Consider the following 13,448-nt stretch of genomic DNA (forward strand, 5'->3'; position numbering starts at 1 on the left):
GGAAGTGGAAATACAACAAAGAGAAGAGGTCACTTAGGGCAGGTGACTAGGAGGCTGTGGGAGAGGCTGGGGTGGTGATGACTTCAGGTGGGTTCTTTTTGTAACAGGACCTAGACTGGACTTTTACCCGACCTATTATTTACCCCTTAAGCTCAGTGACTTGAGACAAACAACACACCGAGTTAAAGAAAGCTGTCTCTTCACTTTGCACACTACCACCTTCCTGAGAGTTCAGATTCAATATAAGCTGTTGCGTAAACTCCATCACCACTCAGTACACCCAGCCCCTTTCTGATAAAATCTTGTTTATAAGCCAGTCTGTAATTTAACTCCAGTGAGAGAAGCCTTTGTAAGTACCAAAGTGAGTATACACATTGTAATGTTTGTGTGCTTATCTATTCTGTTTTTCTTGTCACTGCCATACTTTAGTGGATTAAAAGAGGAAGACTCAGGGCTGGAAATGCATCTTAGTTGGTCGAGCGCTTGCCGAGCATGCAAGAGTCTGGAACACAATCCCCAGCACTGAGTACACCAGGCATGGTGGTGCATGCTCAAAATCCCAGCACTAGAGATGGAGAATCTGAAGCTCAGGGCCATCCTCAGCTAGAGTGAGCTCAACATCAGCTTGGCCTTAAAGGGAAAGAAAGAAAGAAAGAAAGAAAGGAAGGAAGGGAAAGAAAGAAAGAAAGGAAGAAAGAAAGAAAGAAAGAAAGAAAGAAAGAAAGAAAGGAAAGAAAGAAAGAAAGAAAAAGAAAGAAAGAAAGAAAGAAAGAAAGAAGGGAAAGAAAGAAAGAAAGAAAAAGAAAGAAAGAAAGAAAAAAAAGAAGGAAGGAAGAGAAAGAAAGAGAGAGAGAGAGAAAGAAAGAAGGAAGGAAGAGAAAGAGAGAGCGAGAGAGAGAGAGAGAGAGAGAGAAGGAAGGAAGGAAGGAAGGAAGGGAGAGAGAGAGAGAGAGAGAGAGAGAGAGAGAGAGAGAGAGAGAGAGAAAGAAAGGACAAATTTACTGTCTTCACATTCTGGAGCCATGTGTTCAAAGAAGGTCTGATATTGAAGGCACAAGCTGAGCTGCTTCCCTTCTAGAGCCCTATCTTGGACAAAATGAGGAAATGCAAGGACAGTAATCCCACCACAGTGACCCGCCCTGCCCAGCGGCTCTGTCCTTTGCTTTCCCAACCTGCCGAAGCCTTTTGTGTTTTTTGTTTGTGTTTCTTTGGCTCAAGTCCCCTTCCTCCATCTTCAAGGTGGCCACAAACACCTTATTTAAGCACACATTACAGCTTTTCAGCCATCACCTGCTGTGATTGACCCTCTGCCTCTTCTCATCAGGATGACATTGGGTCCCAGCTCTACCCTGATCTTTGCTCTCCCCATTGGCCCCATAGTGACAGCTGCAGAGCATTAGCCAGGCACAGAACCCATGGGGCCTAGGAATCTGGACACGCACACCTTCAGGGAGCCATAGTCTGTCTACCAGGGTGTGCTTCATTTTTCTAGCTCATTGACTGCTGATAGTGTATAGATTCAAGATCTGGTGGATTGGTTAAGTATTGTCCCATCACTGTCACCCCCAGAGGAACCTAAAGCCCAATGCAAGAGCCCAGAACAGGTGTCTCTGAGTCACCCTTGTTCCAATGCTATGAAAAGTTCTAGTAAATTTAGCCTAATATTGTCCTTGCATTTTTGCCATTAGAAAGAGAAATTATGGTCAGCCATATGTTTTATGAATATTCAATTTTGTATCTTACAAGATACTAAATTTTGAACTCCTTTTATATTGCCAGAACCCCACTTTTACTCTACATTTCAAAGGAGCTAGCCAGGGTCTCCACAACACCTGATTTTTCAGGCAGATGCATTTTTTGAACACCCCAGCTTTTGGCTACCTGAACCTGCGGCAATCCTTTATCAGGATTATAAACCCAGAAACCTTCAGTCTGCCTCTCCAGACATGCAAGCACAGTACTTGATGAAATCGAAGCTTGCGCAAGGAGAGATCAGAAGAGATTCCAATGGCCAGGCGATCTGTGGTTTCCCAAGTGCAATGCCACCTCTCTAGGGGATGTCACAGCAGGGGAGGCGTCCTGTCAGTGGGCAGAGGGAGGGAGGGAACCACAGGAAGCTGGGCTACTGACTCAACACCCAGGATAGGTCATGGGAATATGGACAGTCTGCCTGCTTACTCATTTGTCAAAAGGCAGTTGGTGTTCTGTGTCTCCTCGCCTGAATGCACCTGTTACCTCTGCTCCTCACCCAGGCACCCCGGGTTCAACAGGACCCCCAGGCTACATAAGCCACAGCATTCCTTGATCCAGCGGGAGTACCCATGTGCAACAGTACTAGAACACACTCTAAGTGAAAACACTGCCAGTTCTAATATGTGAGGCTGGATTAAAACCAAGATTCTAAATCAAAAACAAAAGAAACCCAAAACAAACAAAACATGCTATTCCTCTCTCCCACGTAATTCAAAATAAAAACTGACACTAAGCCACAGCTTAATAGGGTGTAACTCAGGACAGAAGGTGCTGGTTTAAACCCAGCAATTCCTGTGACTTTTAAAGTAAACATCAAGTGATTTTAAAAAACATTTTCCCTGCTTCTTTGGGTGGCCATACCTTCCTGGTTTGATTCATTCAACTTTCCTTGTCAAGCTTGTTGGACCGAATCATGAAGAATTCTCCACTTTGAACTTTTAAGGCAGTTATTGGAAAGGCCAAGGGGATGGGAAGCAAGCTGCTTCCTGTCCGGCCTGTGGCTCCATCATGGCTGAGTTTTTAATGGTTTTCAGAGAGGCATGGATGGTGGAGTACGCCTGCTCTGCAAGAATTGGAATATATACTTGATGAGTACCAAGTGCTTGGTGCATCTATTTCTGTTGAAGTAACTTTCTTAGCCTGCCTGCCATTCTGAAATAGGCATTCAAGCTCCTATAAATGCCTACAGTGTTACTAGTCCAGAAATATCCTAAGGAAATCAAGATAGGGAAAGCAGCCCTGACCCCAGTTTGCAGTCTAGAAACAGGTAAAGCAGATGTGGGTGCCACAGATGGCTGCAATTGCTGACTTTCTCCCACACGCTCGCCTATTTCTGAAACAACCACTCTTGTTCAGCTCATGTCACACAGTATATAGGGTTGTCTGTGGGGAGACGGAGAGCTTCTGGAAAACCCCTATTGCCTCAGAGGGCAATTTCTTCCCAATAGAACTAGATGAAAAGTTGGCCGGCAGCAACTCTTAAGACAGCATTGACTGTGGTTATGCATTCTGAGGTCAGCCAAACACTAAGGTTTTAGTGTGTGCCCAGAGTCAAGCAACCTGAGGTACAGGTGGGTGTGGACATGCCAAGAAGCAGTGTGGGCAGACATTGGTCAAGCTGGCTTCACCTGTCTTGCTTTCCATATTTATCAGGTACAGTCCTTTTCCGACTTTATCCACTCAAACAACTGAGTTTGGGGGGCTGGAGAGATGCCTCAGTGGCTAAAAGCATTTCCCACTCTTCTGGATGAGCAGAGTTTGGCTCCTAGTCCTCCCATCAGGCATTACACAATCCCCTGGAACCCCAGCTCTACAGGCATTTGACCACATCTTCTGGCCTCCACAGGCGCTCACATATTTGGGGTACACTCACAGACTCACATGCATAAAACAATTTAAATTAAAAAAAGAGGGGCTTAAGAGATGGCTCAGTAGTTAGGCACTCTGGTTGCTCTTCCAGAGGACACAGATTTGAATCCCAGCACCCATACAACAGCTAACCACCTATAATCCCAATTCCAGGGGATTCAATGACCTTTTGACCTCTGAGGGCACCAGGCACACATGGTACACAAAAATGCAAAATACTCACACACATAAAAAAACTAATCGCCTTTAATCCCAGCACTCAGGAGGCAGAGGCAGGAGGATCTCTGTGAGTTCGAGGCCAGCCTGGTCTCCAGAGCGAGTGCCAGGATAGGCTCCAAAGCTACAGAGAAACCCTGTCTCGAAAAACCAAAAAGGAAAAAAAAAAAAACCCAACTAATCTTAAGAACAATTTTTCTTCTCCCTGTAAGGCCCACTACAAACTCGGTGATACGAGTCTCTCAACTCCAGCTCTTTATCCTGATCTACGATTGTTTGCCTTCAACCCTACTCCACCTTAAACCATCTTTTCTAATCACATCTACCCTTTTTTGGAATATCTACTCTATCTGTCTGTTCCCCTGTGCATTCACCTTCTTCCATTTATTGTCAAGTGACTTCTTAAACTGTCTCCCAGGCAGAAATACAAGTTCCTGCAGTTTTTCATCTCATTACCTGTGCTGCCTATAAGTACAAAGTAATTCTCATCTGTAACTTTGCTTAAAACTAAAAACTAAATTACCTAGAGGAGCAGGTTAACCATTAAGCAATACCCTACAAGTGTATGCATATAACCAAACATTTTCACAGCCTTACTGGCACAGCAGTGAGTGAATAAACTCTTCCTTTTCCTATGGCAGGCTCTGACCGTTTACTTTCTTGCACACTACTGTCCTATTGTGTGTGTGTTAAAGTCCATTCCTCCTTCACCCACCACAGCCTAAGACAGGCCACATTCGCAAAACAAAGTAGATATTATTAAAATCAGTTAATTTTTCTACTTAACTTTTAATAAATGAGAAGAAACACAGTAGTCTTGTCTCATAGAACATTTATAATACATAACAATCCATAAAGCCTCGTGGTGAGGTAGGAACAGCTTTGGAAATAACACACAGTCATAAAACACACAGCAATTAGGGAAAATGTTGCTGCACCTGAGTTCTGTCTGCACCGGTGCTCAACAGGATGAGAGCCGTGTCAATGGCACTGTTGGCCCAGAGGACAGGTGGCAGCGGACGAAACCAACACGAGAAAAGTCTCAAAAAGTCACAGACACACTGACACTCCATTGTGCTGTTTCAAGGCAGACCCCTATCATGGCGATCTGTGTCTTTTTATATAACCACATATTAATTCTATGTTACATTCTCCTCAGTATCTATCTGCCAGACACTGAACCTTAATATTTTTGGTTTAAAAGTTTAAATTGATTACTATACGAAAGGCTCTTGTGCCAGTGAAAATGACTGCTAAATATTCCAGAGCTTGTTAGTACAACAAAATAGCATCACCATATACACATCTGTATGGATATATGCAGTGCTGTATCAAAATAGTGCGATTACAGTCCCATTTCCCAGACCAGACCGTGAAGCACTAGGACAGTTTCAATTACAAAAAAAGACAACAAAAAAACCTTCCACCTTCCCAAGACCTCTTAATACTGTTTTATCACTTAACTGAAACGTAGTATTAAAAAATTTTCTATTGTAGAATCACACTCCTTATTTGTGTATGACTACCTTAAGACAGCAGGTTAATGACATTTATTGTCCAAATGGTTATCTGCTTGTAAAACAAACATTCAAAACCAGTTTACACACCAAATACTTCACATTAGGTTTTATCTTTCCCCTCAAAACTACAGAAACTCAAAATAACAGAATGCTGACAAGACACACACATGTAAACAGCTTCCTGCAACTTTCCAAATTACACATCTCAGGCTAAAGTCATCCGGCGTTTTGTTTTTCTTTTTAATGTGAAAATACAGTAAAACGTTTAAGGATTGTTTTTCATGTTCTAGCTTGTATTTCTACAATGTAGATAGATACAGATACCAACGCCCCCTCCCCCCCAAAAAAAGCATTACTCCTACAAGCTAAGAGCTGACCATGGAAAATGAAATCCCTTCTTCCAAGGTGCACATGGCTTGGAAAGACTCCTGGTCGAGTGCAATTTGGGAGCAGACACCACCTTCTCACTTAGCGCCACATGACAGACAGGTCCACACTGGCCTTGCTCGAAGACAGGACGGGTAGAACCTCGTGGCTGGGACTGAGGCAGTGAAAGGAAGCACATTAAACAGGGGGCTAGTCCCCGAGAGGCCAAGGTAGCTTCCCGTTTCTTTCAAGAAGAAATAAGCTATTTTGGAAAAGACACTCAAGTCCCACAACACTTAAATATAAAACATGTCTTTTTTTCTTAAAGATAATGCTAATATAGCTAAAAAATGGGTTAGAAAGTGCATTGTAAAGAAATAAATAATTCTCTAAAACTCCAAGGTGAGTGGGTACCCATGGATTTTGCTATGAGAAACACCTTTGGAAAAAAAAAAAAAAAAAAAAAACCCTATGGTACCACTTTTCCTGAAAAATAGGTCAACAAAGCCCTTGTCCCAATTGGTGGGGCACACCTTCGACACGACCCCACCCAGAGTGTTTCTGAAGAACACTGGCTGGGTAGCGCAGGCTTTCAACCAGTTTACCTTGCTGTGTGTCATTGCGGAAACCACTAAAACCTGCATGGTGCCTGTCAGGAGTGTACTCGAGACAATTGGAGTTCTCTCGTACTCACCCATAGATCTCTAAATTTCATGTTTAAAGAAAAAAAGCAAAAAAGCACATTTTTGCAAAATTCAAAGTAACCACCCTCCAAGGGGTTGGATCACACATGAGTGAAGCATTATGTAGGCTGATGGTTGGCCCAGGGTAGTAAATGTGAACTTACAAACTATGTTCCAAAAATCAGATTTCTTTTCAAAAAAATCCAGCTGTTCTTAAGTAGGCCCGTTGCCAGCAACAGGCTTTTTACACTAGGGAAAGACCATCACTTCAAAAGTAACTGTCATACTCTAAACACTTCCATTTTCAGATTATTAAACAAAGAATTATTTCAAATCCCAAAAGTGAACTTTCCCAAAAGTAGTCAGCTATAAAAGTTATTGAAGTAGTCAGAGTACTATGTTCCTAGAAAAATAGAGCTATACACAACTGATATTAATAGTCACTCTTTTGAAGACAAAAACATGTACATTTTCTTCACAAAGCATTAACCTTTCTTGATCAGGGAAAATATAACGTAAGTATCTTCAAATGTTTGTGTTGGATTTGAAATCTGTGGCAAAGGAACAGCTGTGAATGACTTCCTGGGTGCAATGTGGGACACTGATGGAAAATGGAGCAGTCAAGGCATGATGGCTTAAAGACCTACAGACTTTCTCTTACTCATTTTGCTCTCTAAGATATGCATGAACCTCCAATTTCTTTCTTTCAAGTCACTGGCTCTTGGCAAAAATGCACAGGCTGTGCTTGCTGTGCAGAAGAAAGGTCAAATCTACATGACCCGTCACTATGAAAGGTTTTTAAGACACAATTTAAGATTAATAGTTGCAGTTCACAAAGACCAAGTCTTCATTCTCAAAAAAAAAAAAAAAAAAAAATAGTCATGCATTTTGAAACTTTTAGCTCAACATCACCAATCCCAGTCTTTGAAAGAAAGCAATGATGGCAAACATGTATAGAGCTGTATGAGTGACTTTGGTAAAAGAAAACCACTTGAGATTTTTCAAGATAATTTAGATATGAAATCTCAATATTAAATAATAGCCTACCTAGTTTGCTTTTTCCCTGCTCTTATCCCCTATACGCTCCACTATGTGTGAACTCTTAATTCATTTTGAGAATGTTCTCAGTTTACTACTCAGCAGTAGAGAATACAGACTAGTAACTGCTCTTATTTCCTGCTAAGTCATGAGTCATTCTGAAACTCTGCCATTATGTTACGTTTTATGATCGCAAAGGGCAAGTAGCTATTCCCTCAAACAAAGGAAACAAACTTGATGATTCTAGAGGTCCAGCAGTTACAATTCTAACAAATAATGTATAACAATTGGGGGGAGGGAAGAAAAGCAGAGAAATTCCAGTAACAATTTTATTTATCCCCCTAATTCTTACCATGGGAAAACCAGGAATCAAATGTCATTATGTCATATAAAGTTTATACTTACTTTAAACAAAAAATGTAACATAGTGTTAAAACTGGCTTTCACAAAGTGTTACAGCGTAGCTGCACTATGCACTAGTATCACAAGGCGCTAATGCAGAACGCTCTCTTATGCAGTTCCATTATGTTCTTACAAAAATAGAATTAAACTGTGCGACCAGACAAGGACTTCAATTACACTACTTGGCAAAAACTTAGTATTTCAATGGAGTCTATTTTCTCTTGCAGTTCAAAAGCAAAGTCAAATATCACATCTTTTTTCAAGACTCACAAAGATGATTCGGGCTGTTTTTTTGGCACGTTTTTAATCTCTATCACGACAGCAGGGAGGCTGCCTTCAGCTTTAGTCCTCCTGGGCTTCTTCTCTAGATTCTCACTGAGTTCTAAACAAGATATGCTAACTGCCGGGGTCTTGTCTGCATCCTTGGCAGAAAGGACTTGAGGTCGCGCCCCGCAGCACTGCTTCAGAGCGCACTGAGTTCTGCAGGCAAGTTCACATGGGACTACACTTGATTTAGAGCCCACGCTGGCAAATTCAGGCTGGATGGTGGTAGCATGAATTCCGTGATTGTGAAAAACATCCTTAATGGTTTTGGCCACCTGCATGTATGAGGTCGGGTCTTCACATTTTATGTGAGCAGTGGCGATGATTCTGCTTCCAGCAAGCTGCCAGACGTGTAGCTCATGAACTTCCTCAACGCCTTCAACGGCTCGGAGCTCTTTTACCAAATGTTTGATATCAATTTGCTTGGGAACGGTTTGTAGAAGGATGAGAGCAGATTCCTTAAGCAATGGATAGGTTGTGTAAAGAAGTATACAAACCATTATCACACACAGAGTTGGATCTAAGTAGAGCACCCAGCAGGGACCGGCCTCTCGAACCACCGTCTGGGTGCTGTTGATGATCTCTACGGAGGTTCTGCAGGGATCACGGAAACATGGGTTTATGCAGAAGTTGTCTTCAGAACAGCCCTGCCAGAAGAAGTAAAAGAGCAGGGCATTCACTACCACGATCACGGAGCCCAAGGCGTCTCCGAGGACGTGCAGAAACACTCCCCGCATGTTCAGCTGTGCAGCCCTGTTGTCTTCCGACTCCAGATTGTCAGGCTCCTTGATAAGATTCCCGTTGACTTGTACATCCACTGGGTCATCACTTCTGTTCTTTTCTGACTCTACAATGAAGCAATACGATTTTAATTAAACACATGGCGAGTGCTCAGACAAGCATCCTGTCTAGTGTTGAAGACGTTGAAACTTAAAAAGCACAATAAAAGTATGCTGAGAAACAACACTCAATGCTCAATGGACTGATAGTCTGGGCACTGCCAGGCCATAGCAGGGAGGACTAAACTGTGTCCTTAGGCAAGTTTCCTCATTTCCTCCCCTGCCCCTCACTACTGGGTTTGTAACCTGTAAACATTCTGCTGTACTTTTCTGACACAAAGAGAAACAAAACTTAAGGCCATCACTTAAGCCCAGCTGAGGAGATAAGCCCTCTAACACAGCTGATCTGACATAGCTCTTGTTAGCAGCATTAGCCAGACTGCTTGAGACAAGTGCTTATCATAAATATTATACATATTCTGTCTCTATAGAGAAGGTTTACAAACTGACAAATCGGCAACTGAAGGCTATTGCCAGGTGGCAGCGGCACACATCTTTAATCACAGCAGAGACAGAGGCAGGCAGATCCATGTTGAGTTTGAAGCCAGCCTGGTCTACAGAGTGAGTTCCAGGACAGCCAAAGTTATTACACAGAGAAACCTTATCTCAAAAAAACCAAAACAAGGCCGGGCGGTGGTGGCACATGCCTTTAATACCAGGGCTTGGGAGGCAGAGGCAGGCGATCTCTGAGTTTAAGGTCAGCCTGGTCTACAAGAGCTAGTTCCAGGGCAGCCTCCAAAGCCACAGAGAAACCCTGTCTCGAAAAACAAAAACAAACAAACAAAAAAACCCAAAACAAAACTTGGAGTCAGACGGGCACACCTGAGTAGTTTCATTTTCTTCGGAATAGGAGAAAACCTTCCCCATGCACCATCTGCACACGTATGTTACACACTGGAGAAGTTTAACTAACTGCCTCTTAGCGTGATTTCGCCAGATTTAAACGGCAAGGATCACAAAAAACGTTCACGTCGAACTTGGGCGGGGCCGGCTGGTCCTTTCTCACTCCTGCTCAACACTCACCTTCCAAATTTCAGCCAAGAGCACCAGTGCTCAAGATGAAAAACGCTCACTAAAAACCACAAGGGAAACAACACATCGCCATCATGATGGTCTAGCACCATGATTGCCAGCCAAAGCCCTAAGAGGCAGACGCGCAACGTGCCCTGGCAAGGTCCCTAACCTGTGATTTTCCGGACTGGGTGGTCAGTCCAAGGAAACACACACCCCGCCGCTCACAAAGGCCGCCTTTACCCAGCACCCACCCACAACACCGCCCCGCTAGCAACGCAGCATCAAACTTGTCCAGTGGGCTCGGAACCACCGCGCACCGGGGCGCGGGGCGTGGCACCAGCCTCGCTCGCCAGGGGGCGCCCTCCCGTCCCGACCGGACCCGACCCGACCACTCCGGCGCTCGCTCGCCCGCCCGCCGCCCCGCTCGCTCGCTCGCTCGCTCACCTGCCGGGTCCGCCTTGAGCCCGTTGGAATTGCTGCTGTTGGCCACCAGCGTGTTGGTCTCCTCCTGGTCCGGCGCCCGTCCCGGCGGCGCGCCCGCCTCGCCCGCGGCGCGGCGCCGCGCCTTGCGCGCGCCCTTGGCGAGGTGGCCGTGGCCGTGCGAGTGTCCGTGGCCCGCGCCCTGGCCCTCGCCGCTGTGGTGGTGGAACAGGCAGAGCCCCAGCACGTTGACCAGCAGCCCCGCCACGCCGACGCCCAGCACCACAAGCGGCTGCTGCATCTCGTGCGGCTCGATGAAGCGCTCGACGGCCTCCAGCAGGATGGCGAAGCACAGCCCCGTCAGGAAGATGGCGTTCACCAGCGCGCCCATCACCTCGGCGCGGATCCAGCCGAACGTGTTCTTCTGCGTGGCGTGGGTCCTCCGGGCGAAGCGCTCGGCCACCAGCGCCACCACCAGCGCCAGCACGTCCGACAGCATGTGGAAGGAGTCGGACAGCATGGCGAGCGACGCGGTCACCCGGCTCACCACCACCTCCAGCACCATGAACATGAAGGTCAGCAGCAGCATGCACAGCAGCCGCCCGCGGTTGCGGCCCCAGCAGCCCATGGCGGCGGCCCGAGGCTCGGCTCGGCGCGGCGCTCGAGCGGGAGCCGGAGCGGGAGCCGGAGCCGGAGCCGGAGCGGCGCTGTGGGGAAACCGCCGGCCGCGCAGCTACTCCGGCGCTCGGCTCGGCTCTGCGGTGGCGTGGCGGGCGGCGGCGGCGGCGGACGGACTAGGCGAGGGCGCGGCGGGCGGGTGACTGCGCGCCGAGGGCCCGCCGAGCATCGGACCGAGGCGCTCCGGAGACGGCGTCCGCGGCGACTGCGCTCGGCCCGGCGGCGGCCGCCTTCTTAACCCCCCCGCCTTTGCAGACGGTTTACAAAAAAACTTTGCTTTGCACTCGGAACCCCCGTTTTCACACGGACCCGAGCGTGACAAGGCCCCGGGGCCCCGCCCCCCGGCCCGGCTCGCAGCCTCATTGGCCAGGACGGCCTCACGACAGCCGCGGCGTCCCGCCCCTCCGCGGCCTCTATTGGCTGGCGCGGCCGAGGGGCGGGAGGGGGCGGGGCGAGGCCGCGGGAGCCGCGGGCGGGGCCTGTGCTCTGGAGAGCCGGGCGTGGGCCGGGGCCGCGGCCGGGTGCAGCGGCGGGCGGTGCGGGGGAGGGTGGGCGCGGGCCGCGTGCAGCGGAGGGGCCGGCGGCAGGGCGGCGGCGCCGAGCCCTGGGGCGCAGCGAGCGCTCAGCGCTTCCCGCTTCCCGCGCCGCGGATTCCGGGCTGCGGTTCTGCCGCGCCCGCCCTAGACTTTGATCCGGCGATCCGGGTGATCCGGGTGCACGTGGGGGCGGCTGGGTGACAGGTCGGCGCCCGGGAGGGGCGGGGAGTGCGGGCCGTGCGGGCTGTGCTGGCCGGCGGGGGCGCGGCCGGGCGGGGAGCTGAGCTGGGGACTGGCTTGCTGGCGGCCCGACCGCAGCCTCGGGAGCAGTTTCCATCCAGCGGGTCACCCGCAGGGCCACCTCCCCGGGGGAACCGTGTCAAGTCAGGCCTGTCTGTCACTGAGTCTCTAAGGTGTGGGGTGCAGACTTGGGGCGGGAGCCTGCTGCGTGACTTGGACGGGTCACCTAATCTCGCCACACCTGTTTCTTCATCAATGGAGGGAAGGGCTGGGCAAGTGGAACTCCTCTTCCTTCTAGCTAAAATTCCAAGGCTCTGTGATTTCACACTATTTATCGGCTACAAACCTCCGAACTCTTGTGTCGGCTGCTTGGAGGGGGAGGGGCGGCCAGAATACAAAAGAAAGGTGGCAGATAAGGTACTACGAACCAAAACACCCCTGCTAAGTTGGGCAAAGACTCGTTGGAGTTGGCCCTCTAAGTGAGTGTGTGTGCACATCTATGTGGTTAAAGGTCCCACAGAGAGGTGGCTATCAAACCTGAGGAAGGATTCCCTGGATGCTAGTCTTTGCATCGGGATGTGCATGGCCTGTGTTCTTTTGCATAAAAAAAAAAAATTCTGCTCTTTGGCTTTTCGAGAGAGGGTTTCTCGGTGTAGCCCTGGCTATCCTGGAACTAGCTCTTGTAAGCTAGGCTGGCCTGGAACTCGCAAGAGATCCGCCTGGGCTCTGCCCCCAGAGTGCTGGGATTAAAGACGCCACCACCGCCTGCCCGGCAGCAATTCTGATTCCAAGATTGCCTCTCACTTGTACAAGATGTTCTCATGGGCGTCCTTGTCTTCTCGGTCTCGCTGAAAAGGGAAGCTTGGAGAAAGGTTTCCAACACCATAAGGGCAGAAATGGCAGAGCCTGGTGAGTAACTGGGTGTTGGAAGGAAAAAGCTAAAGGGGAGAAATTGACAGAATTATGTTTCGAAACCGGTGAGAGAAATGCTGCCTTAATCAGTATTTTATTGGATGGGGAATGGGAGTGAAAGCTGGGAATGTTCACACAAGTGGGAACCACAGCTTCAAACTTCCTTCCAGCTGCCTAATAGAAATTTAAAATTGGAAGCCACTTACAGTTAAGGTGTCCTTATGTGTCTGACTGGTCATTTGTGGGCCATTTTGCTTCCTAATGTGGCCCTTTATTGATGTATTCCTTTAGAGCAGTGGTTCTCAACCTTCCTAACACTGTGAACTTTAATACAGTTTAATACAGTTCTTCATGTTGTGCTGACACCCAGCCATAAAATTGTTTCTGTTGCTACTTCTTAACTGTACTCTGGTACTGTTATGAATCATAAATGTCTGAGTTTTCTGAGGTCTCAGGCAGCCCCTGAGAAAGGGTCTTTTGACCCCAGGGGGTAGAGACCCACAGATTGAGAACTACTACTTTAAAAAGCCGTTTCTGCAAAGCAGAAACAAAGAGGTAAACGTGTAAAGCAGACTTGCCCTGCCAACTAGGCCTTGCCCCTTGGGGGCTAAACAGACCAGCCTGGAAGATGTTTGGGTG

At 47.8% G+C, this 13,448-nt stretch overlaps 1 protein-coding gene across 1 annotated transcript; it reads right to left on the reverse strand.

Moving 5' to 3' along the window:
* Positions 1–4,606: 4,606 nt before the first annotated feature.
* On the reverse strand, positions 4,607–11,413 carry Slc30a1 (solute carrier family 30 member 1). Its single transcript, XM_027416530.2, has 2 exons — positions 10,468–11,413; positions 4,607–9,017 (listed from the first exon to the last, which is right to left on the reverse strand). Exons 1-2 carry the CDS (start codon positions 11,069–11,071, stop codon positions 8,113–8,115), a joined length of 1,509 nt encoding a protein of 502 aa, XP_027272331.1. The 5' UTR covers positions 11,072–11,413; the 3' UTR covers positions 4,607–8,112.
* Between the last annotated feature and the right edge of the window lie 2,035 nt (positions 11,414–13,448).

Source organism: Cricetulus griseus, chromosome 5 (genome assembly GCF_003668045.3).
Source record: "Cricetulus griseus strain 17A/GY chromosome 5, alternate assembly CriGri-PICRH-1.0, whole genome shotgun sequence".
NCBI lineage: Eukaryota > Metazoa > Chordata > Mammalia > Rodentia > Cricetidae > Cricetulus > Cricetulus griseus.